This window comes from Nerophis lumbriciformis, linkage group LG01, assembly GCF_033978685.3.
Source record: "Nerophis lumbriciformis linkage group LG01, RoL_Nlum_v2.1, whole genome shotgun sequence".
Taxonomy (NCBI): Eukaryota; Metazoa; Chordata; class Actinopteri; order Syngnathiformes; family Syngnathidae; genus Nerophis; species Nerophis lumbriciformis.
In genome coordinates, this window is record NC_084548.2 from 33,708,105 (window position 1) to 33,735,949 (window position 27,845).

The following is a 27,845-nucleotide window of genomic DNA, read 5'->3' on the forward strand; positions in this document are numbered from 1 at the left end:
TGGAAACATAGTCACTATCGAATATTGTCTTGTGGCTTTTGGGGTGCTTGGCCGACATTACTACAGTCAAAATGAGAGTCAAATACTACTGTAGTTATTGAGCAATATTAACAAAAACAGTAAGTTACTGCCAAATAAGGAAAAAGTGATGAAAACAAAAGTTTTTACCTTTCAATTTACAGAGGATTGCTCTGGAAGAAGCGCATTGTGATTAGGCAGCTAAAAACCTTAGCTGGACATTTAATAGGCGTTTGGAAAGTAGACCCGGTTGCGTTACTCCAAATGGATCCTTTGGAGTAAGGATTAAGGAAGGCAAGATTGTTTTATAAATATTTCCGCATTGCTGCCAGGGTTTGATTTAAAATTTTCAGGACTTATGTAGATCCCAAGTACAAAACAGCAGGTACCAATAGATAAGAAATGTTGGTTTTGCATAATAGGACCCTAAAATGTTGTGTGGGGGCTGAACTGGGGCTTAACAGATTTCTGACGGGCATTAGCCCCCCGAGCCGCAGTGTAGCACCTTCCCTGGGGCTATACATATGTTGTCTTTTACAAATTTGAAATACTGTAAGCCTGTCACTTTTATAGAATGTGCTTTTTTTTTTTATAAATGTTTAGATGAATGTGCCGATGTGTGTTCGTTTTCATCCAGGTTATTGTTCATCTCAAAGCTTTCAACTGATTAGTTGAGTGTTCAGTTTATCTTAAAAGACATCTGGCCTTTCATCAGAGTAGTTTGCATCAGTTCATGCTCATAAGACTTAGGTTGGACAGATCTACTCTGAGTGCTTGGTGCCAAGGTCCTAAATATTTATCCTCCAACAGGAGGAGTATGCACAGGAAGAGAGGATTTTGTTATTTTGTGGCGTAAAAAATGATGTGTCCATCAACTTATGTTAACCATTGAATCAATTATTCATACATTGTATCGTATCGTTCAGACACTATATCGATTTGTTCTGTTTTTAAAATACTTTGTTTTTTTAACGTATTATAACCTATGTATTTAGATGCTTATTGTACCGTCCATGGGCAGCACGGTGGAAGAGGGTTAGTGCATCTGCCTCACAATACGAAGGTCCTGAGTAGTCTTGGGTTCAATCCCGGGCTCGGGATCTTTCTGTGTGGAGTTTGCATGTTCTCCCCGTGACTGCGTGGGTTCCCTCCGGGTACTCTGGCTTCCACCCACCTCCAATGACATGCACCTGGGGATAAGTTAATTGGCAACACTAAATTGGCCCTAGTGTGTGAATGTGAGTGTGAATGTTGTCTGTCTATCTGTGTTGGCCCTGAGATGAGGTGGCGACTTGTCCAGGGTGTACCCCGCCTTCTGCTCGATTGTAGCTGAGATAGGCTCCAGCGCCCCCCGCGACCCCAAAAGGGAATAAGCGGTAGAAAATGGATGGATGGATGAACCGTCCATCACAAAGAGATGTACAGCCCTACTAAATAAGCATGTTCACCTCACTGTGAGGTTGCAATGTCGCCAGAGTGCAAAACCCTGCAATCAGAGGCATCCAAAACTGTGTGGAAGCTCACGCCAAAATGGATGTACCTTTTGATTTGATGCTTTGGCATTGTTTAACACCTTTATCCAACGTTGTAACGACATTAATAAGTCAGAAAAACGAAAATCATCATCGGTCCTCTGAAAGATAAAATAAACACATCCCGGAGGAGAACATTACACAAAAAACTATGAAAAAATGCCCAAAGGACCTGAAGCCCCCCCAAAAATGGGACCTGAAAAACAAAACGGCCAACAACCTGTGCATCTTACTGCATATGATTGTTGATGATTTCTGTGCGACCCTTTATGATGAACATCTCTACAAATTTCTGGCAAGATATGGTAAGTCTTCAAGGGTGCTAAAGCCGTTAAAATGTTTTAGTTGGTGGACATAAAATAATAAAGAAGAAGAAATTCAATACCTACAGGAGGTTAGATTAGATATTACTCTAATCTGTTTGTTTGTTTGTTTGTTTGTTTACCTTTAAGCAAAGATGTGAATGTTTTATTCAGATATACAGTAGCTTTCATTGTATTGATTTTAGCATCTCAAATTTACAAAACGATTTAAAGTGGTTAATTTTTTCTTAATGCAGCCCTTGCTGGAAAATGATTGGACACCTTTACTACATAGAGTTAAAGTTAAAAAAGTTAAAGTGCCAATGATTGTCACTCACACACTAGGTGCGGTGAAATTATCCTCTGCATTTGACCCATCCCCACAGGGGAGCAGGGAGCAGCAGCGGTGGCTGCGCCCGGGAATCATTTGCACTGAGCGAAGTCTATAAAATCTGAGACACCTCCCTGATACCGAAGTACATGTCAAACTATTTCCATAACGTAAAAACACCAGGGGGAGCTCCACAAACCACGTTAAACCCAGATTCCGATCTAACAAAGATCTTAACTCATTCTCCTTCTATGCCACATCAATATGGAATGCGCTCCCAACAGGTGTAAAAGAAAGTGTATCTCTATCCTCCTTCAAAACCACACTAAAAGAACACCTCCAGGCAACTTCAACCCTTGACTAACACCCTATCCACATCCCACTTCCCCGGATTGTAAATAATCAAATGTAAATAATCAAATGTATATACTTGTTCTTATGCTTTCTGAACTCACTATGTTCACTGCTCGCTGTACATATCCTACCAAGTCAGTCCTACACTGTTTCAATGTCCATTTCTCAGATGATGCAATTGTTGATGACTGAAGTGCTGATATCAACCAAACCTAACCCCCCCGCGCCCCCCTCCTCATCCCACACCCCGGATTGTAAATAATTCAATGTATATACTCTGATGATTAACTTGTGTGATGACTGTATTATGATGATAGTATATATTTGTACCATGAATTGATTTACGTACAAGTTGAAAAACGTATTCGGGTGTTACCATTTAGTGGTCAATTGTACGGAATATGTACTGCACTGTGCAATCTACTAATAAAAGTTTAAATCAATCAATTTAACCCCCAATTCCAACCCTTGATGCTGAGTGCCAAGCAGGGAGGTAATGGGTCCCATTTTTATAGTCTTTGGTATGACTCGGCCGGGGTTTGAACTCACAACCTACCGATCTCAGGGCGGACACTAACCACAAGGCCACTGAGCATGAATGAATATGAATATGAATATGAATATGAATATGAATATGAATATGAATATGAATAAGAACGTAGCTACATGTATGCGCCGTGTGGTGTGTGAGTAAGTATTTAATTCAGGTGCATCGTGCTCATGTAAAGCCCAGGTAAGTTCTTGTTCACAGAGCACATATGCTAAAAAAATATACTGTACTGGTAAGAAATGAAATAAAATGCATTTATACAATCTCAAATCTTTTTTTCAAAAAATGTGTGTTGAACTTTGGTGTTCAGGGATTTCAATGTGCTGTACTGATACTGGTACTAGTATTCTAGTAGTATTCTAATAGTAAAAATTATTTATTATCGAGGTTGTAATGTGCAGCGGGAAAGTCTTGCACTGTATTATAAATCACACCACAAACACTTTAAACATGAATGTCAAAGGTCACTTTTTAAAAAAGATGTGCTGTAAATGTAACAGGTATAATTACCATATTTTTCAGACCAGAAGGCCCACCCAATTATAAGGTGCACTGCCCATGAGCAGGTCTATATGTCTCTTCAGGATACACCGTTTTGTGGGCGGGTCTTATTTATGAGGCTCCACTTCGGCGGCGTCTTCTCCTCGCCATCTTTGTTGTACCGGTAGTTTTCAGCGCTTCCATAGTGAGTCTACTGACAGATACAAGTAAGAACTGTACGTTTCTTTATATTAGAAATGGCAACAGTGGAGGATGAATGCCCAACAACAAGAGAATAGAGAAAAAGGAGCTTATTGACTACGGGGAGGGCTACAATGGTGGACACACGCACATTTTTAGGACTTATGCGAAACAAAACGCTGATGATATGTCTTCTATTAGGTGCCATTTTGGGGGTCCTTATACACACACACAATAATAATACCCTTATGTAGAGGCATAACCGTAACGCATAGCCGTAAACCATCAAGTGGTGAGTACGGTTGGTATCGATCCGATACCGCGTTATTACAGGGCCAGTATCGCCGATTCTGATACCGATACTTTTTGCTTGAAAATGCCTGATCATTTAATGATTTTGTACTTTTGCTTTTACTTTAATTAATTGATTATGATTATGATACTATTAAACACAGGACAGCAATTTAAGCCAAATAATAAAATAGCATGTATTATTATAGTTATGAATAATTTATTAACATTCTTAAAACCCTCCTGTTCAACCAGAGAGAGAGGATGGGTCCTTTGCGATCATTTCGGCAATGCTTCTTGAAATATTCATGGCTCTTGGTGAATTATCTAGGTGAAATTACAAAAATTATTAACATATTTAAATCTATAACCTATCCGTGATTAGCCTAAATACGATTACTAATCTTCCTTCAACAGACACACAAAATGGTTATTATACTCTCCCATATTTATACTTCAGATCATCCCTCAAATCTGAGGGAGGCTTGAAATCTTAATATAAGTGTATATGTTTGTGTTCCGGTAAAACAATTAAGATATATTTCAACTGACTGAATATATAATAGTTTGATCTTCCATCCATCCATCCATTTTCTACCGCTTATTCCCTTTGGGGTCGCGGGGGGCGCTGGAGCCTATCTCAGCTACAATCGGCCGGAAGGCAGGGTACACCCTGGACAAGTCGCCATCTCATCGCAGGGCCAACACAGATAGACAGACAACATTCACACTCACATTCACACACTAGGGCCAATTTAGTGTTGCCAATCAACCTATCCCCAGGTGCATGTCTTTGGAGGTGGGAGGAAGCCGGAGTACTCTCTGCTAAAATACGTCTCTGACCACCAATTAAACTTTGAAAAACAACATTATTTTAATGCTGGAAATAACTTTCACTTATCTGGATATTGTTGAGGTTTTGAAAGGCCTCTGTCAGTGACGTCTGTCTCTATGCCGGGGGTCCTCTGTTTGCTTTGCAGCTCAGCATTTACGTTTGGGTGTACCTGATGTTCTCTCCCCAGACCTCCACCGCCCACCCATTCAATTCCTTTTCGAGCTTCTCTGCAACCTCGACTCTGCACTTGTGAACAAGCACTCTGACACACTCAGACACGCGCACAAGCAATTGGATTTAAGGTGGTGAAGTAAAAGTGTGATGTCTCAGATAGCTGGCTGTGTCTTCACACTCAGGTTTTGCATGTGCTGGAGTACATTTTCACATGCAAAACTAACAGTGATTTGCTGTTTACCTTAACATTTCAAAGTAGCTATGAAACACAATAGAGTAAGATTTTATTGAAGAGCCAGACATATTTTCTATTTTGCTAATAATTCCCAAGCCTTGACAAAGAGTAAACCCAACATGATCTATGCTGATAATAAGCCGCCACAGATCAAAATTCCTTCGATTTTTTTCCGTAATAAACCTTATTACCCAACATAACAGTTTATCCTGTTATGAATCGTTGCCCGGATCACAGTTTTTTTACATTTTGATTCACTTGTTGTTTAAGTTCTGTTTCAGCACCCCGGTTCTGTGTCTTCTTGGTTGCCATGGTTATTTATTAGGGATGTCCGATAATGGCTTTTTGCGGATATCCGATATTCCGATATTGTCCAACTCTTTAATTACCGATACCGATATCAACCGATACCGATATCAACCGATATATACAGTCGTGGAATCAACACATTATTATGCCTAATTTGGACAACCAGGTATGGTGAAGATAAGGTACTTTTGAAAAAAAATTAATACAATAAAATAAGATAAATAAATTAAAAACATTTTCTTGAATAAAAAAGAAAGTAAAACAATTTAAAAACAGTTACATAGAAAATAGTAATAATGAAAATTTGTACAATTAACTGTTAAAGGTTAGTACTATTAGTGGACCAGCAGCACGCACAATCATGTGTGCTTACGGACTGTTTTCCTGCAGACTGTATTGATATATATTGATATATAATGTAGGAACCAGAATATTAATAACAGAAAGAAACAACCCTTTTGTGTGAATGAGTGTGAATGAGTGTAAATGGGGGAGGGAGGTTTTTTGGGTTGAAGCACTAATTATAAGTGTACCTTGTGTTTTTTAAGTTGATTTAATTAAAAAATTAAAATTAAAAATAAAACGATACCGATAATAAAAAAAACGATACCGATAATTTCCGCTATTACATTTTAACGCATTTATCGGCCGATAATATCGGCCTGCCGATATTATCGGCCGATAAATTATTATTATTTATTATTGTCACCTGCCTCTGATTAGTGTTCAGGACGCTCACCTGTTCCTGGGTACTAATCAAGAGAGCTATTTAGTCCTGCCTTTTTGCCTCACTCGTCCTGGTGCTTTTGTTTGCTCTCATGCAACTGTCACGTTGGTTCCCTGTGGTTTTTCGTACGCTAAGTCCCGTCTTAGTGTTTTCTAGTGAGCTATTCCGTTAGCTTCCCGTGTGCAGTCGGCACGGTCTCGCTCTCCTTGTGTTTGCTTGTTTTTTTTTGTTTTTGTATTTTTGTATGATTTATGCAAATAAATCATTGTCTTACCTGCACGCTGTCTCTGGAGTTCCTGCTGTCCTTGTCGGAAGAACAATCCGCGCATCACCACGCCTCCTCGTCCTCGTCAACGTTACATATCCTGTCTCTATGGATGTGCTTATAAAGCATTTTTTGGTAGTTATGTGATCAGACTTAATACTTATATATAACTTTATATGAAGCTGTGTGACATGGCACAGATGAGTCAACTTTGTCTGATGGAAAAATTGGTGACAAATGTGTCTAAAAAGAAAAATGTTGTTCAATCACACACTGTTCACTGTGCTCACTTTCCTATGGTCAAAAAGCAGCTGCTGCTAAAATGGTGAAACTGGATTAAAATAGAGTTGATAGGGGACAGCCCTTCATAAAGATGAGTCACATCACATGTTCACACACATGCACATACACACATCTACCTCTGCAAAACTTTCACACACTCACACACACACACAGCTGTGAAGCTGTGAAGTTGAGAGGCACTATCAAATCTGCCACTGCAGTTCTGTGTTTTGCACCTCCGCAGTATTTTGTCCATTTTCCTTCTGTCTTCCTCTTTTGCTTTTCTCTCCCCTTCTTTTAGCACCTCTTCCCTCAACTTTCGTCGTTCCCACTTCTCCATTTTTATCTCCCTCCTTTTTTGTCTCTTACTCAGCCTCAACTTGAAGGTTTGTTTTGACTCAGTATTCCGCAAGCCCATGTGTAAAACAGCATCTTTAGATTATAACCTCCTTGGGGGAAAAAAACCTGGTGACCACACCAGAAACAAGTACCCAAAAGAAAGAGTCAACCTTAAACCCTGACTAAAAATAGTGTACATACTGTATCTTCACATATGAATTTCTATCAGCCATATTGTAATCAGAAGCCAAACATTGTTGGAGCTGCTTAAACATTCATTGTATATTAAATCATATTTGATATCATTACAGGTGGCAATATTTCAATATGTCTAGTGCTAATCAAATATTTTCCGAGGTCTGAAGAGCGCATTAAACATTAAAGTACCAGTAGAGTGGAAAAATGAGTTCACTTTATATGTTTTATTGTGTTTCATTGTATCCATTAAACCATATCTAATTGTATTTGCAATCGGCAAAGTATGTGAAAATACGGTCCAAACAACATAAAATGCCACAAATTCAGTCGGCCATTTTGAATATCTTCGGCAATTTCTGAAGATTCTACATCACTGGAGTAACGCTTCTGCACTCTGACCATATTATCAGATCAGTCATACTGGAAATACGCAAACATTGAAAAGAGATGTGCTGTCTATCAATCATAATCCTTCTGTAAGTTAAGAACACATATGTTTGTCTTTTTTTATGCATTCGAAATTGTAAATAAATAGCTAACAAATGAGTCAACGGATCGAGGGTCCTCTATTGCGCCCATTATACCCTCTAAAAACATCCAGAATGTCAGGCTTGCTACTGACAGTTTGGGCACATTTGTGTTTTCCTGTGTTTAGTCTTTTAATTCCTGTCCAGTGCTCATATTTCTAGTTTCTACTTCCTGTGTTTTTGAATCACTTCCTGTCCTGGTGCTCTTGTTTTCTTAGTATTTCCTGTTTGGTCTCTGTGTTTTGAAGCACCTTTACTTTCTGTTCCATGTCCAGCCAGCACACCTGATTCTCATTAATTAGTTCTATTTAGTTCCACCTGGGTGCCTCCTTCTGTGCTCAATCATTCTACTTGTTAGCTACTGTGCACCTCCCTGTTGCCAATAAATATACTTTTACCTCTGTCTGCTATTTCCACATCCTTGGGGTCACATTACAAGCAACTCTCACCCAATCCTGACAGAAATGATCCAGCCAGTGAGTGACCCTGCAAAGATTTTTATGGCTTCTTGACAAGATTTTGGCCCTGATGGCCACATTGAAGCGTTCTCCAGCTTCTCCTCAAGCTCCCTCCCACCCATCCCTGTCTTCTGTTTGCCTCTCTGGGGAAATCTGGGATCCGTCCCTTGAGGGAGCCAGGGAGGCTATGAGTCGCTGTGCAGCTGGGGTGGCACAGAAACTTCCTGCTCCAGTGAGGTCATCCACGACGCCGCTACCATGCCTCCCTAGTTGGATGACCTCATCAGCGACGTCGCTATCAGCAAGCCTTCCTGCTTCGGTGAGGTCGTCCACGATGCTACCATATCTCCCTGCTGGGATGACCTCAATGACGTCGCAACCAGTACTCCCTTCTTCTCCATGTGAGTTTGTCCACAATGCCGACACCGTTCCGTCCTGTCCTGCAGACGGCGCCATCCTCTCCAGTGGGTCTGCAAACGCCACCATACTCTCTCGTGGGTCTGCAAACGCCACCATCCTCTCCAGTGGGTCTGCCGCAGTTGCCGCCATCCTCTCCAGTGGGTATGCCGCAGTCGCCGCCATCGTCTCCAGTGGGTATGCCACAGTCGCCGCCATCCTTTCCAGTGGGTCTGCCACAGGCGCTGCCACCCGCTCCAGTGGTTCTGCCGCAGTCGACGCCATCTGCTCCATTGGTTCTGCCGCTAATGCCAGCGTCGTTTCCAGTGGGTCTGCCGCAGTCGCCACCCGCACCTCCAGTGGGTCTGCCGCACTCACCACCCGCAACTCCAGTGGGTGTGCCGCACTCACCACCCGCAACTCCAGTGGGTGTGTCGCAGTCGCCGCCCGCAACTCCAGTGGGTGTGCCGCAGTCGCCGCCCGCAGCTCCAGTGGGTCTACTGCAGAAGCGCCCGTCTGGCACTTGCTGTCCTTGCCTGCTACAGAAGCGCCCGTCTGGCGCTCGCCATCCTGGTCTGCTGCAGAAGCGTCCGTTTATCTTCCTCCTCGGCGGCCGCAACAGTGGCTAGTCCAAGGACATCCTCTGCGCTGACAGCAGCAGCGACTGGGACCTGAGCATGGACCTCTGCTGCTACTGGGGCGTTCATCCTGTGCATGTTGTGCTGCCGTTCTCAAGCTGCAGCGGTGTTCCACCCGCCGCCGACACCTGGCTCTTCCCCACTGGCTGCGGAGACACATTGACAATATAATTTTTACCTGCATACCGTCTGCTATTTCAGCATTCTTGAGGTCACGCTCACCAAATCCATCCATCCATCCATTTTCAAAAACTGCCAGCAATACTTCATTTATATGACGTGACCTGTAAATTAACCAAATGTGAGTGATATTGTTATTATAAGCGATAACGCAAACGGCCTATTTTAGTGGCACATTGAAAGCAATGAGCTTACGCTGCTATTGTTGACACACTAAGCTGGAGGCTGCTTCTGCTTCGTCTAAAACTTGCTAATAGGTCATTCTAGATTAGAATTCATGCATTTCTCACTGGGTAGTCGACAAAAGTGAACTGGGGCCGAGAGACTGGTTGACTATGACTTCTCTCGAGATGGTGAAAAAGACGCGGTTGTGGCAACTTTTTTTAACCCTTCGTGAGGATTGCAATAGAATCTTCATCTAAACGGGAATATGTGAGCGCCCCGTCGGAGGGCATCCCAGCGCATACTTGCCAACCTTGAGACCTCCGATTTCGGGAGGTGGGGGTGTGGGGCGGGGGCGTGGTTAAGACATATATATATAAGAAATACTTGACTTTCAGTGAATTCTAGCTATATATATATATATTTTATTATATATATATATATATATATATATATACATATATATATATATATATATATATATATATATATATATATATATATATATATATATATATATATATATATATAAATAAAAGAAATACTTGAATTTCAGTGTTCATTTATTTACACATAACACTCATCTACTCATTGTTGAGTTAAGGGTTGAATTGTCCATACTTGTTCTATTCTCTGTCACTATTTCAGAATACACACATTATACAACTATACATAATAAAATCAATAAGAAAACGGGAGCTCTAATTTGGGAGTCTGAATTAGGATCAGAAGTTCGTATATAAACATTGCGTACTCGCGTCGCCTTTTTGTATCGATTACTGCAGCTGTACACTGGATTCATTCACAAATACAAACTACAACTCACAAACACTTTAGAGTTAGGCTCCACCATCAGAATGTGTACTTAAACTTATAAAGATCACATGGATATTATTCAGTGAGTTGATTCACCAAAACTAACCTGTTATACAGGAGGAAAAAGCACACAGGACGATTCAATTGTTCACAGACTGGTCGCTCTCATCAGAATGACAAGACACGTCCGGTCTGCAGGTGATAGCATTCAATTGGGAAGAAACGCCCTACTGCCCCCTACTGACCAATGTGAATACTGATAAATGTGTAATTACAGCTCCAAAAACGAATTCAAACCACAAAATAAAATAAATAAATCAACACAAAAATGTGACACATTATGGGTGGGTCACATATGCATGTACAGTAGATGGCAGTATTGTCCTGTTTAAAAGTGTCACAACATTGCTGTTTACGGCAGACGAACTGCTTTACTGTAGACGAAAACTTGACTGCTGTTGTTGTGTTTTTATTACCGTGCTGGGAGGACGTTATTGAAACTGCCTAACAATAAACCCACATAAGAAACCAAGAACTCGCCCTCGATCATTAGCTGTTTATATTGTGGGAAAGCGGACGTGTGAACAGGCTGTCAACACGTCACTCAGGTCCGCATGGATTTGGAGGGGGCGTGGCCTCCAGCTCCGCCTGAATTTCGGGAGATTTTCGGGAGAAAATTTGTCCCGGGAGGTTTTCGGGAGAGGCGCTGAATTTCGGGAGTCTCCCGGAAAATCCGGGAGGGTTGGCAAGTATGTCCCAGCGAGAGTGGAAATTATACAGTGTTTGGTTTTTTTATGGTTTGTTATGGTTAGTTTGTACGTGCTTAGCATCTAGCAAAGCTGCTGATGCTATAGTGTTTCAATAAAGCTGCACCCGTTTAGCACTCGGTTTCGAAAACTTATTGCTCAACCTCTTTGTGTTCGGGTCTAAAAATATAAGGTTCTGGATCATAATAAAGCATTGTTATTGATAAGGAAGGAATATCTGGTTGCTACTTCTACGTCACAGATCACGTGGCTTGCTCATTAACTCTCAAAATGGCTTGGGAATCTCAGTGAGATTGATACTATTTTTAGCATATTTATTTATTCGCAAACGTTGGAAGTCTTTTAGTGCCATAAATCCGATATACATGATTAAGGCTTCAATATAGAGTCAAATTGTTTATCCGCTCTACTGGTACTTTAAAGGGAACTTCTGATTTTCCTCTTTTCTGACTTACAAAAGTTGTTACAATCTCGGTTACCAGGTTAAACAACACCAAAGCATCAAATCAGGTTAAGGTTAATGCATTTGGGCATGATTTGGATGCCTCTGAACGCTGTGTTTTACAGTCTGTTTTTGATTGACATGTGTACTTATGTGGGCACTTATAGTTCATACCCTGCCAGGTCTGCTGATGATGTCTAGAGCCTCCCGTGTTGTTCCTTCTCATTTAATGTTTTCTCACCTGCTCTGATGTCTATAAAATAAATACCTCCATATTTATTTGTCCACTGCATTTTATACGGGACTGTTTTGTAAAGATGGACTATTAAGTACAAGTTGGATCAGCTGCTACTCAGATGAAAAAGACTGCGCCGCTGCGACATAACAACTTGGTTGAGGAAAACCCAAGAAAAATAAATTTATTATTTACATCTAATCCTGGCATGCACAGAATATCAGCGACATGAATTGTTTGGAGAGTGGGCAGGTGTACTGAACAGCCGATATGGGCATCTACATCAACTATATGATTTGCCTGAGAAGCTGGACAGGACAAAAAAAAAAAAAAAAAAGGAGAGTGGGCAGGTGTACCTAATTTTGGGGCCGGTGAATCTATATATTGTTTTTCGACCGTGTCTGGGGGAAAAAAATGTCATGATCCGTGACCCGAATCATGTTTTGTTTAGTCATGTTCTGTTAGTTTTTTTTGTTTTTTTTTGGTCATAAAGAAATACAATCATGTGTGCTTACGGACTGTATCCCTGCAGACTGTATAGACCTACATTGATATATAATGTAGGAACCAGAAATATTAATAACAGAAAGAAACAACCCTGTTGTACGAATGAGTGTGAATGAGGTTTTTTGGGTCGGTGCACTAATTGTAAGTGTATCTTGTGTTTTTTATGTTGATTTAACACTTCTTTTTTTTTTTCTTTTTTTTTCTTGTGCGGCCCGGTACCAATCAATCCACGGACCGGTACTGGGCCGGGCCCGGTGGTTGGGGACCACTGCCTTAGAGTAAATATGGGGTATTGCTCTATCATATCCAGCAGGTAACAAATGTTATGTGTTTGATTCCATTATGGATCAGTGACTATGGGTCGGTTCATAAAGTTTTTGTTAATCTTGTGTGTTTCTAAATTCGGTATGTCCACAAATGTGTCTCATACATGGCAGGGTGTGAGGGTGCAAGTTCAAAGCTACACAAAAAAATGTATTGCGCTGTTATCAGTATAGCTTGTGAATTTGGATACAGCTTTTTAAAAAGTGGAGACTTTTTGTGCTTTTGTTGAGATGTTACTGGCAGTAATGTCCTTTTATGGTAACAATTTTGTTGTTACTCTTCCTCACCAATTACCTCGTCTCCACCAGTGTGCCCTCTGTTGATTAAGTGCCCTACAAATTCTACCTAGCCAAAAATGATTATGATATTTGATGATTGGCAGTGAAAGCAGGTGGACCCAAAAATTAAAAAATGTGCACAAAGAATGCGTGGACTGCAAAAAAAACACAAAAAACATTAACTCTAACCTCACAGACACTGAACAAGAAACATAGGAACTAAATATGCAAACTACAAAGCAACAAAGCTAGACAGGGGAGGAAGGGAGGCGAGACGCAAGGGGAAGCTAACAGACAAGAACTAATATCAATACAACAAGCAGCACAGACGGAAGAAGGTACTGTTTGTACTAACAAGACAGTAAAAAACAAACATGATTATAAATATTAAAAAAGTAACAATAAAGTCCAAACAGAAAAACAGCCCACACGGAAACCATAACGAATTAATACACCACTCTTTTTGTGCACGTATGAAGCCAAAGTCAAAACTGCTGAAAAGGCTCCACCCCAAACTTGTCAGTAAATAGTATGACTGTAAGTGTTACCGACTAACAGTCAGTATACAATACATATACTAACTATTATCCACAAATGCCGTTTTTCTTAAATTCCATTCACATCAGGCACCACTTTTCACCCTCCTGGATCTCGTCATGGGGATGTTGTCGCACTCACATAATCTCCTCATAAACCAGGCCTTTCTCAATCCATCGCTAAATTCCCCTGCACATATGGACACGCATGCGCAAGCAAACGCTCATCCTCTAAATCAAACTCAGATCAGCACATGTCACATATCTGCTTTGACCTTTGCACTTTGCTCAAACCAACAGATTCATGAACGCACTTGCAGACACACATTTATCCATAGCATATCCCAGTGCTCTGGATTAGAGATACAGATTAGAGATTAGGGGCTGGCAGTAGGATTACCCAATTCTCTCAAACCCCGCCTTCCCCGAAACACGTCTGAACTGACCATTTCCACTGGTGATGCTACGTAAAGCTAAAGAGGGGGGTTTTGACATCATCGCATTGATATTTGTTTCATAATCCTAAATTAGCACTCTCACAATGTCATTACCCCTGAGCATTTCCATTGTTTTTTGTTCTACCCCTCTCCATTTGTTATGTGCACTTCATTCTCTGTCAGCTAATCTTCAAAGCCTCAATCCTGAAGTCATCGCAGCTTTATTAGTTTACTTAATAACCTCAGTTCATCAGAGCTCTCGCTCGCCCGAGTGATCTCATCACTTCTCAATTTGGTCAGCTTTATGGATTCATTTTGAGACCTATGACGATAAATCGGACAGCGATAATCAGTAAATGAACCCAAAGCGAACATGAATACAGTACTAATGAGCAGACCAAGTACATCGGGTAATTGTTAAGAGTAGAACAGGAGCATAGGAGGACATGATGCTGCTTCCAGGGACGTCAAGGATGTGGGCTGTGAGATGATGGACTGTATCGATTGCTGATTCACTACATTCTGGGTGTTTGGGGGCTGTTATTTTGGAATGGACTGTATTGCATGTGTGAACAATATGTATAATATAAATACATACACACAAACTAGCGCTGACTGTATATAAAGCAAATATATACAAATATTACCAAATATAACAATGTTCAGTGATTCACTGGTAGATGTTTTTTTTTAAAATTATAGTAGCCAAACATTAAAATAGTAGCCATACTAATGTCTAATGTGCACAGCATCCTACTGAGAGTTGTGTTCAAGAAATGGTGCATTTAGTAAAAAGTGAGAAGGTAATTCAATCCAAAGAAATATACTAAAATAAATATACAGATGAATTAGCCATAGTGCGTGACTGTGAGTGTGAATGTTGTCTGTCTATCTGTGTTGGCCCTGCGATGAGGTGGCGACTTGTCCAGGGTGTAACCCGTCTTCCGCTTGAATGCAGCTGGGATAGGCTCCAGTGACCCCGAGAGGGACAAGCGGTAGAAAATGGATGGATGGAATTCACACAGAATCTAAACTCTTTTTACTGCAGTCAATATAAGTGTGGCACTGTTCCTCAGGTGCAAAGGGACTTACTTACTTGTATTAGTAAAGTTTAATTTAAACTTGTCATACACAGCCGCACACATCTCCGTGGATCTTAGCAGAATGAAGAGAAGCTTGGTGGCTCGCTTAGTATTTCTTGACAAGGCTTACATGCAGCCAAGCAACCAGAGCCATTTGTATGCCATTTTGTACAAAAATTGACCTTCACTTCATTCAACGTGTTCCTTTTTTATTCAATATGAATATCAATGCCTTCCTGAAATCCTGTTAATCCTTTTATTGAACGTATTAGCAAAATGTGTGCTCAAAAGTCCACATTTGTGCTGGAATGTATTATTCATTTTGTATTTTTCTGTCTGTATTTATCAGGTGAATGCTGTCATGCCATTTGGGTGCCTTGCTCTGCGAGACGGGCGGACTTACAATAGTATATCTGATGTGACGGACAAATATGAGATCGGTCAGGTCCTTAGAGCGTAAGTACTTTAAATATTTGCATAATATTATTTTCTTTGATTATTTTGTCTTCTGTCATGTTTTAGCAATAGACTGTGGCTGTCTTCAACTAAGGATTTTCATTATTAAATCTGATTTGTTAGATTTTGCCCGTAGTCGACGATCAGTCGAATGTATGGCATTTTGTTTATGTTCTTTTAAGAAAGAAATCAACAGACTGTGGTAATGCTGATGTACTACCTCACCTTAACTAATGAGTTTTTTGAGATACGAGACGTCTTTAGGGTTTTTCTTTGCGTTGTAAGCATAATTTGAGTTGCGAGCCTTCCCTTGCAGTTGAAGTAGTATTTGTCCACAGCCACAAGATTGACACAATCCTTCCTTCCAACTACCAGAACTGAGAAAGTTAGTATTGAAGAGAAGCAGACGACCAAATCAGAGAAACACACTTTTACAAAACATGTTCTACCGGTTAGCAGCCGACACGGTGAGTTAACCCCGCCAGAGCATTGTCAGTCGGCATCACACAAGCTGCCTCCGCAGCATGCAGCCACAAACATCCAAACAATGAATATTAGAGATGTCCGATAATATCGGCCTGCCATTATCGGACATCCCTAATGAACATTCATCCATTAAAATATCGCAAAGCTGCAAATGCTGTGTTTGACATGTTTACATTTATTCTGTCAACTGACTCCCAAACTGGACAGTCACTACCTTTGGTACACAGACATACACATCACTTGCTGTCAACTTTGACCTCTCGGGTCTGTCACTCAAAGACATCCTAGTGCAACTTAAACAGCAAGTTCCTATTATTACACGGCGGAGACGCAGTCTGTAGGCCCTAGGAAAACGTTGTTTACGTTGCACACAGGGGAGGTCAGTGCCAACAGCAAGCTGTGCCCGTTGCACACAGGGGACGTCAGTGCCAACAGCAAGCTGTGCCCATACACTAAGGGCAGTGCCACTGCCTACCGTGCAGCCCCCCCCCCCCACACCTCAATGGATAAATGTCCATTGTTTGGACAACCGTGCGATGCGGACTGACAGCGCCGTGGGGCTGACTCACCGGGTTGGGGGCGGATAGGACCATACATGCCAACCTTGAGACCTCCGAATTCGGGAGATTGGGGGGGGGGGGGGGTTGAGGTGGGCGGGGCCAGGGGGGGGTTAAGGGGGGAGGAGTATATTTATAGCTAGAATTCACTGACATTCAAGTATTTCTTATATATATAAATAAAATACTTGACTTTCAGTGAATTCTAGCTATATATATATATATATATATATATATATATATATATATATATATATGTATTTTATTATATATATATATATATATATATAAGTAAAATAAATACTTGAATTTCAGTGTTCATTTATTTACACATATACACACATAACAATTCTCTATTCATTGTTGTATTTGAAAATGCAATGCTTTGCAGCCAGTAGCACAGCCTTTGAAGGAGCATAGGTATGGGCAGTGTAATATTTTGGGTTGGAGTCAATAACCAGGCGAGGTGACGAAGTTACGTCTCTTTACCTCATACTTCAGAACCGACTCCCATACTTGCCGTCAGGGTGCACAATACAACGTAAACCGTTGACCAACCAAAAAGTAACCACAGAACACTATATCCAACATTCACCAGGAGATGGCAACAAACAACTTAGATCACTCTATTACAGGCAGCATCTGTGAAATTCAATTTGCAGAAAAGGAGTGAGTTTAGGGTTGAATTGTCCATCCTCGTTCTATTCCCTGTCACTCGTCGTCGCCATGACTATCTCTTCTTTGTTCTTCATCTCCTTCTTGTTGTGTGTGCAGTTGTGCACTCACCAAAAGCTGTAGATGTTATAACATGACTGGGCCGGCACGCTATTTATATGGAAGAAAAACGGACGTGGCGACAGGCTGTCCTCACTCAGGTCCGCACGGACCTGGAGGAGGCGTGCCTTAAGTCCAGCTGGAAATCGGGAGAAATTCGGGAGAATTGTTGTCCCGGGAGGTTTTCGGAAGAGCCACTGAAATTCGAGAGTCTCCCAGAAAATTTGGGAGGGTTGGCAAGTAAGGATAGGACATATATTGTTTTTGTCATGTCTTGTTTCTCTGATTCGGTCGACTGCTTTTTCTCCTTCACATTAACTTTGTTAGTCTCTCCGGTTGGATATTGGGATTGTTTCAATCTCTAACTGTGGGTTTGGACAAATACATCAACAGGCAGCAAAAATGCTTGTAACTCACAGCATAGCAAAAAGCCAAGACAAAGCTTGTATCTCAAAATACTAAGTTGAGGTACTTGTAAGTTGAGGTACAACTGTATTCTGTATACTGACTGCTCACTCGGTGTCGGTAATGTCACATGGATGGAGATCGAGCTGTTATAAGGTGATTCTTCCTAAGTTAATCAATTAAACTTGTAAAAGAAGGTATTTCCTTAGAGTGAGCAAAACACTGCTCTCATTTGCAACTATTTGCACCTCAGAAAAGGCTAAACCACTGTAATAAACAAATAAACACGGTAGTGATTGGATGGTTTAATGAGGTCCTCGGGTCTGGGGCTCCGTCGAAAAGACATCAAACATGACTAAATAGATTAAATACAAGTAATAACTAAGTTTTTGTTCGTAAACTTTTGGAATGATCATTACCATTGTCAGAGGAAAGCTACATCTCTGGTGCTGATGGCAGGATACAGCTGGCCCGACACGCGCAGTGGCATGGCGAGCTATGTGTTTTGCATCGGCGCATCCCCCATGTAAAAACATCCTCCCAATAGTCTTGATTCTTGTGTGCAGACACAGATATTTGAGAGTAAGTTCTGGGAGGCCAAAACATGACCAGCTGTTTTTTAACACATCACACTACGAAGCAGCGACCACTCTGAGGAAGACTAAAGTGACAACCGAAACTGTAAGCAAGAGTTATCTCTTACTCTCTAAAAGCTATTTGTCTGAACATAATAATCTATTATCAATATGACATGATGAACGCAATCAGTTTATCCTCGCAACACATCTGCTGTACGCAGGGGCCCCAGCAGGTACTCAATTCGATCCTTCCCACTGATAGAGGTGCAGTGATGGGCAGTAACAAGCTACATATAGCTAAGCTACGTAGCTTAACTACATTTTTCAGTAGCTTGGCGGTAGTTTAGCTACTTTTTGAACAAGTAGCGTTTCCTGTAGCTTAGCTACTTTTAGAGCAATTGTAGCGAGGTAGCTTACATCAAAGCTACAATCTAAATAGAGAGAAAATGGACTGCGAATCCTGACCAAAAATAAATACAGAGAAAATACAATGACCTGGGTGAATGAGAACATCCATATGTACGGAGATAATCCATGATGATTGGTTGGTGTTTGTATGATGAGTCACAATTGGCTAAGTTTAGGGCGAAACATTACAAACTGGCCAATCAGAGGCAAGATAAGGCGCGTCATCGAAACCAGGAAACAAAATCCTCACAGACACGCACTCATGTCACATGATGACGAGGGAGTCAGAGAGAGGGGCGCTTCAAGCTGACCACTCAGAAAAAAAAACATACTTGAAAAAGGCAGAGGGATTCTCTCCCGCAGATTAGATTTTTCCTTTAGTGATGAAGACGATGTCCAGGAAACCCACAAACATGCATGTCCTTGGCCATATTTCAACAAATACATGTGTTTATTAGCAAAAGCAATGCCCCAAACCTGATTTTTGAATTGTTTAAACTTAACCATAACATAAAACTAAACCGCTCTCTTCGTCTAAGACATCCAACCCAAATTTAGGAGAACAAATTAATGTTTGAGTTGTGTTCATGAAAAGTTTCACTGCACATAACCATTACCAACTTTACAATACACGTCGTAGTTTTTTTGTTGGGTGTTTTTTGTCAAGATATAGATAGATGCCGTTTTTTTACTGTAATCACCCCCGAGAGGGATAAGCGGTAGAAAATGGATGGATGGAAGGCAGAGAAAATGAGTAACATTATAGGGGTGGGCCAAAGAAAAGGCAAACTAAAATAAATACAGTGGGGTGTGGTGACCCCAGCTAGTTAATAGTTAATAGTAATGGCCCCTTATTGGGTACCTTTCTGCACTCTGTTACATTAACATTAATATTATACATGTGGGCCCATAGATATGAATGCTGTTAAATGTAGCAAGATACTTTTGCCATGTAGCTTGCTACAATTCTCATGGGATAGCTTCGCCTGTAGCTTAGCTACATTTAATCGAAAGTAACTTGTAGCTTAGTTTACTACATTTTCCCATCACTGTAGAGGCGGGGTTAAATGTCTAACCATTGTCATTGATAATCAAATCAGACTTTTCCAAATAACATCATCAAATCTACAACTACTCAGGGTGTAACCCGGCTTCCTCCCGATTGCAGCTGAGATAGGCTCCAGCACCCCCTGCGACTCCAAAAGGGATAAGCGGTAGAAAATGGATGGATGGAAATCTACAACTATTTAAAGACAGCCCTGAAATTGACATTCCCATTCACATGAGAGTGCATGCATAAAAATGACTTATGTTAGCAGTTTGAAATTTATCAGAACGTTTAATTGCATTGTTTGGCTGAACTATCAATACTTAAGTTTTACGTGATTGCTTTGAAGCAGCAGTCAACTCAAACTACATATTTTCTAAACTGTTAGCATCCAGGCTTAAATAATGGTGGTTATAGGAACATATTTTGCCATCAAACGACACAACTTGCGAAGAGTGTATTATTATTTAAATAAATACACACTGGATAACAAGATACAAAATAGAGCACTCAGTATGTCACCATTGCTTGTCACTGTAGTCAATTATATAGCCATCCTGCTGTTGTGTCAAATTTGCCATCCATCCATCCATCTTCTAGGATGGAAATATGGGTCCTTGAATCTGACTTTCTATCGAGGTCTTCGAGCTGCCTTCCTGTCAAAAGGAGTCTCATTCAGAAATGCTTTGATGCCAAATTGATTGACTTAGCTTTTTTTCCAAACTGTGGCTGAAACCTCAAATCCTGTAAATAGGACAGAAAATACATGTAAACCAAAATATATGAGTTTAAGAATTTAAGAAAGTAAAAATGAAATGTGTGCGTATAAGAAATGAAGACTATAAAACAAAATGGATTAGTGTACAAAATATATTACAGTAGAGTATAAGAAATTGATACTCTATTATTGATACTTGATGTTTTGTCATGACCGTGCTGGCAAAGAACAACACAGACGTGGGACCTCTTACAGTTAAGGCCTGCTGACTGGTTCATTGATGCTTTGTGTGAAGGTGTATCAAATAGGTGCTTCAGTATGTTCATAATGAGCTAGGAAGTTTCTGTTAGGTAGAGTTGGTTTCTGTTTGTGGAATTTGAACTACATAAATGACATTCATGTTAACTGTTTTGTATATTTTGCTCTGCTGAGAGAGATGATTAAAAATAGGTGGATTCCATTTTCTTTAAGTAGGTCAAGGAAATTGAAAAAACTAAACGAAAGGACTGATTGTTGTAGGAGCAAGAGGCCAGCATGTAGCGGATTTGATCAACTTAACTTTTCAAAATACAGCCACAAAATTAAAAAAATTAGTGTGGAAAAACTCTACACACACACGCACGCACAGGCGCACCCACACACACCGTAGGCCATATGGCAACATCAGCATCTGGCCTCAGAGATTTGTGCATATCTTATGTAACTCATACAAGCCAAAACTTAAGTGCACATACTTTACAGTGTGATGAAAACAATATCTGCAATCTAATTGTTTTTTTATTATACCTAATTTTCTTGGCCCTATTGTTTTATAACATTGCCATTATTTGTCATGAGACTCATAATGAAAAACTAATGTGAACACAATTTACGCTAATGCCAGCCTCTAAATATAACAGATGTGAAGAGTTGTCATTTAATTTTGCATCTCACATCTTGAGAAGAGTTAACATATGCCTCTCAGCCTCAGGGCAAAATGATTTTTCAACTTGTTGTCAACTTGTTTAATTCTGTACTCCTAAAACATGGCTTTTTAAAACTCAAGTGTTTGAGTTTGAGTTTGAGTTTATTTTTTTTCGAACATGCAAGCATACAACATGAAACATCACAATTTCCAGTTTCTCTTTTCAACATGTTCGAAAAGGAGTAGGAAGAAGCAGAGTTTATTTAATCCTACCCCTTTTCGTTTACATAACAGTTGCTAAAACTTTTTTGTTCACTTCCTGTTCACAATTTATTCACAATATACTCCATAAGTAATCACAATAAAAATAAATAAATAATAATAATTTAATAATAATAATTGGTGAAGTAAGTCATATTTCATATCATGAGATAAGTAAGTTTATTTTGAGAATGAATGAATGGATGGATGAAATCAATTGAGAATGTGTGTCATTGTTCTTGTTCTTTGTACTTTGTAAACACTTTAAGTTTGAAGAGTTTCTTGAAGTGGATCATATTAGTACATTGTTTGATTGCTTTGCTTAATCCATTCCATAATTTAATTCCACATACAGATATACTGAAGGTCTTAAGTGTTGTACGTGCATACAAATGTTTTAAATTACATTTTTCTTTAAGATTATATTTCTCCTCTTTTTTTGAGAAGAATTGTATATTCTTGGGTAGCAGGTTATAGTTTGCTTTGTGTATAATTTTAGCTGTTTGCAAATTCACTATGTCATGGAATTTCAGTATTTTTTATTCAATAAATAAAGGATTTGTATGTTCTCTATATCCAACATTATGTATTATTCTAACTGATCTTTTTTGTAACACCGTTAGTGAATGAAGTGCACTTTTGTAGTTATTTCCCCATATTTCTACACAGTAACTCAGATATGGTAACACTAGCGAGCAGTAGAGAATATGAAGTGATTTTTGGTCTAGAACATGTTTTGCTTTATACGTTATTGATGTGTTTCTCGCTACTTTATGTTGTATATTTTTTACATGAGGTTTCCAGTTCAATTTATCATCAATCATTATACCTAGAAATGTGGTTTCATTTACTCTTTCAATTTCCACTCCGTCTATTTGTACTTGTGTTTGACTTTCTCTTCTACTGTTACCAAATAGCATTATTTTAGTTTCACTGAGATTCAACCATAGTCTGTTTTTGTCAAACCATCTTTTTAATTTGTTAATTTCTTCTGTTATTATTTGTATTATCTTCTGTGTGTCCTCTCCTGAACAAAACGCTGGTGTATCATCCGCAAATAATACTAACTTTAAATCTTTTGTAACTTTACAAATGTCATTTATATATAGATTGAATAATTTAGGTCCTAGTATTGATCCCTGAGGTACACCACAGGATATATTTAGTATTGTTGATGTGTGTTCGCCTAGCTTCACATATTGTTTCCTGTTTGTTAGATAACTTCTTATCCAGTTTAAGCATACTTGCCAACCTTGAGACCTCCGATTTCGGAGGTGGGGGGAGGGGGTGGGGTGGGCGTGGTCGGACGGGGGCGTGGCTAAAAGGGGAGGAGTATATTTACAGCTCGAATTCACCAAGTCAAGTATTTCATATATATATATATATATATATATATATTTTATTATATATATATATGTCTTAATAAGGTTATCCAAAAAATAGTGCTCGATACCGTAGTAGAGCGCAATATATGTATGTGTGGGGAAAAAAAAATCACAAGACTATTTCATCTCTACAGGCCTGTTTCATGAGGGGGGGTACCCTCAATCATCAGGAGATTTTAATGGGAGCATTCGCATACCATGGTTTATATAGGGCACAGAGTGGGTGGGTACAGGCTGGCCTAAGGGCGTGGTGATTGGCTCATGTGTTACCTAGGAGGTGTTTCCGTCTATGGCGGCATGTTGTTACAATTTCGCTGCGCTTGTTGAGGGATGACAGGTCTGGACGGTAAATAATAAACTGTTTCTCTTTCAAGCATAGGTTGCATCTTTTATTACCACTATTGTAAGGTGTGCTGGATGCAAGAATTTGCCATGTTATTGAATATTCAACATTATTGTCTTTGAGGTCCCAAATGTGTTTGCTGAGTTCTGTGGTATTTCGCAGGTTTTTGTTCCTGAAAGAAGCCTTGTGATTGTTCCATCTGGTTTTGAATTCACCCTCGGTTAATCCTACATATGTGTCGGATGTGTTAATGTCCTTGCGTATTACCTTAGATTGGTAGACAACTGATGTTTGTAAGCACCCCCCGTTGAGGGGGCAATCAGGTTTCTTTCGACAGTTACATGCTTTGTTGGTTTTGGAGTCGCTCTGACTGGGGGTCGACGGCTCATTTGCAATTGTTTTGTTGTGGTTTGAGATGATTTGTCGTATATTGTTCATGCAGCTGTAGCTCAATTTAATGTTGTTCTTGTTGAATACTTTTCTTAGGTTGTTGTCTTTGGGAAAGTGTTTGTCAATCAGATTGAGGAATTTGTGTCCAATGTTCGTTGAGACGTTTTTGCTGTATGGGGGGTTGTACCAGATGATGTCGTTTCGTTTTCTGTTCTTTTTTGGCTGGTTTCCTGGCGTGGGTTCATAGGTGAGGGTGAAATTGTATCCGCTTTCATCAAGGGCTTTTTGGTTCGGGGGGGTTGCTTGGTCAAATTCAGCTTTGCTAGATGACAGCATCGATAGCCTTTTATTGATTCCGGTAGTTATTCTTTTCGTGGTGGTGGGTGGGTGGTTGCTGTCATGGTGCACGTATTGGAGTGTTGTGTTGGGTTTCGTGAATGGTTGGTAGCTGTTATTTCTCAGGTTGAAAGTGATGTCAAGGAAGTTGACGGTTTGCTTGTTGGCTTCAATCGTGATCCGTAGGCCGTTCTCTTTGAAAATTTGGCATATGCGCTTCTTGGTATTCTCGCTGCTCCTTGGCAATCTGAACCTTGGTATTTACCGTGATGACGGACTGGCAGTGTGTCGCGCCTCGCCAAGGAGCAGCGAGAATACCAAGAAGCGCATATGCCAAATTTTCAAAGAGAACGGCCTACGGATCACGATTGAAGCCAACAAGCAAACCGTCAACTTCCTTGACGTCACTTTCAACCTGAGAAATAACAGCTACCAACCATTCACGAAACCCAACACAACACTCCAATACGTGCACCATGACAGCAACCACCCACCCACCACCACGAAAAGAATACCTACCGGAATCAATAAAAGGCTATCGATGCTGTCATCTAGCAAAGCTGAATTTGACCAAGCAACCCCTCCGTACCAAAAAGCCCTTGATGAAAGCGGATACAATTTCACCCTCACTTATGAACCCACGCCAGGAAACCAGCCAAAAAAGAACAGAAAACGAAACGACATCATCTGGTACAACCCCCCATACAGCAAAAACGTCTCAACGAACATTGGACACAAATTCCTCAATCTGATTGACAAACACTTTCCCAAAGACAACAACCTAAGAAAAGTATTCAACAAGAACAACATTAAATTGAGCTACAGCTGCATGAACAATATACGACAAATCATCTCAAACCACAACAAAACAATTGCAAATGAGCCGTCGACCCCCAGTCAGAGCGACTCCAAAACCAACAAAGCATGTAACTGTCGAAAGAAACCTGATTGCCCCCTCAACGGGGGGTGCTTACAAACATCAGTTGTCTACCAATCTAAGGTAATACGCAAGGACATTAACACATCCGACACATATGTAGGATTAACCGAGGGTGAATTCAAAACCAGATGGAACAATCACAAGGCTTCTTTCAGGAACAAAAACCTGCGGAATACCACAGAACTCAGCAAACACATTTGGGACCTCAAAGACAATAATGTTGAATATTCAATAACATGGCAAATTCTTGCATCCAGCACACCTTACAATAGTGGTAATAAAAGATGCAACCTATGCTTGAAAGAGAAACTGTTTATTATTTACCGTCCAGACCTGTCATCCCTCAACAAGCGCAGCGAAATTGTAACAACATGCCGCCATAGACAGAAACACCTCCTAGGTAACACATGAGCCAATCACCACGCCCCTAGGCCAGCCTGTACCCACCCACTCTGTGCCCTATATAAACCATGGTATGCGAATGCTCCCATTAAAATCTCCTGATGATTGAGGGTACCCCCCCTCATGAAACAGGCCTGTAGAGATGAAATAGTCTTGTGATTTTTTTCCCCACACATACATATATATATATATATATATATATATATATATATATATATATATATATATATATATATATATATATATATATATATATATATATACAATAAATACTTGAATTTCAGTGTTCATTTATTTACATATATACACACACATATGCACTAGATGGCAGTATTGTCCTGTTTAAGAGTGTCACAACATAGCTGTTTACGGCAGACGAACTGCTTTATGGAATACAAAAAAGTGACTGCTGTTGTTGTGGGTTGTTGCCACGCTGGGAGGACGTTAATGAAACTGCCTAACAATAAACCCACATAAGAACCCAAGAACTCGCCCTCCATCATTCTATAGTTATAACGTGATTGGGCAGATATGCTTTTTTTATATTGTAGAGGACCTGAGTCCGCCTGAATTTCGGGAGATTTTCGGGAGAAAATTTGTCCCGCGAGGTTTTCGGGAGAGGCGCTGAATTTCGGGAGTCTCCCGGAAAATCCGGGAGGGTTGGCAAGTATGAGTTTAAGACTAACCCTCTGATGCCATATCGTTCTAGTTTTTTGATTAAAATATTGTGATTAATTGTGTCAAATGCTTTGGTTAGATCCATAAACACTGCTGCCGCACATTTTTTACTATCTATTGCATTGGTAATTTCTTCTGTAATTTCAATTAAAGCCATTGAAGTTGAAACATTAGCTCTGTATCCATATTGGTTCTCTTCGAGTATTCTATTTTTGTTTGTGAAAGTGTTTGACATCAGACATACACCAGCATCCACTGATATTTGCTTGTGTCCTTATTCCGTAGCTGTTGAATCTGATAATGTTAGACACGTTTAAATATTTATTTATATTTCATTTCGATTAAGTTAATGTTTTTGTTCTCTCTCGTTGCGGTGTAGGAAGGAGTTCTGTGAGCTGTGCCTGGCTAAAGACAGACAAACAGACAAAGTGTTTGTCTGCAAGAAATTTCTTAAGAAAGACGGCAGGAAAGTCCGCAAGGCCGCCAAGAACGAGATCATGATTCTGAAACTGTACGCAGTTTTTTTACTGTAGTGTAAACATCAGACATCTAATCAATGATATCTGCACTATTGTTACTCAACACACATCTATCGAGGTTACACCAACAGTGTTATTAAGGAAAAGAGTTAACCATACAATAACTGACAATTTCTGTCAATATTTTCTTGTACAGCCTGACAGTGAGTTAGTCTATTCAAGCTAACTTCAACCAATCAGCGTGGAATGGTCACCTTTCAATCACAGGCCACATAGAGACCATTCACACAAAAGTCACCAAGCTGAACCTTCGCTGTCAGTCATCTGAGTGAACCACGACACTATCAGAAACGTATATTGAATAACATTTTTTTCCAGGGTCAACCACCCAAACATCCTTCAGCTTATTGATACATTTGAGACTCGGAAAGAATACTTCATCATCCAAGAACTGTGAGTGTTTAATTCACACATGAACCTTTCTTGCATATACATGGTACTTTACTATGTTATCATTTGTTTTCATTCTGACTGCACCTGTACATTGATGTAATACACACAGAAATCCATCAGCTCAAGTGTGGTGATGAACATTTTATTACTGTGTGCTCTGGTGCGGCCCTCCTCAACAGTGAGATGTTAGATTTGATTATATTTGCTCCCGCTAACTCTCAACACCACTTATTGCCCCTGAAGCGATGCTTTACTTTAAGAGAATCGATACGCCCAGTGCAGCTGGCCAAATGATCGACTAGTCTATGGATGTTCTCATTTATCCAGGTCTTTGTATTCTCAGGGCATTCGATCGATGGCAACCTGACTTTTTGGTTTGTCTTAGATGTTTTGCCGCTCATCCAAGTAGGCTTCATCAGTTCATACTCATAGACTTAGACACCAGCCACTAGACTCGATCTGGCCAATGTAAGTCTGAGATTAGATCTGACCAATCCAAGTCTATGAGCATGAACTGATGAAGCCTACTTGAATAAGAGGCGAAACGTCATCTAAGACAAACCAAACAGTCAAGTTGCGATCGATTGAATGCCCTGAGAAAAGTGCATGACTTTTTGCAAGTTCTTGTCAAACAAC

General features: G+C 40.1%; 1 protein-coding gene across 3 annotated transcripts in view; it reads left to right on the forward strand.

Moving 5' to 3' along the window:
* Positions 1-27,845, forward strand: part of camkvl (CaM kinase-like vesicle-associated, like) — a 97,702-nt gene that overhangs the window by 58,882 nt on the left and 10,975 nt on the right. For all 3 annotated transcript variants that reach the window (XM_061979938.2, XM_061979932.2, XM_061979931.1), the window contains 3 exons: positions 15,558-15,664; positions 26,657-26,788; positions 27,135-27,209. In XM_061979938.2, coding sequence (XP_061835922.1) covers positions 15,570-15,664; positions 26,657-26,788; positions 27,135-27,209 — 302 coding nt within the window. In that variant the 5' untranslated portion in view covers positions 15,558-15,569. The remainder of the gene's footprint in view (positions 1-15,557; positions 15,665-26,656; positions 26,789-27,134; positions 27,210-27,845) is intronic.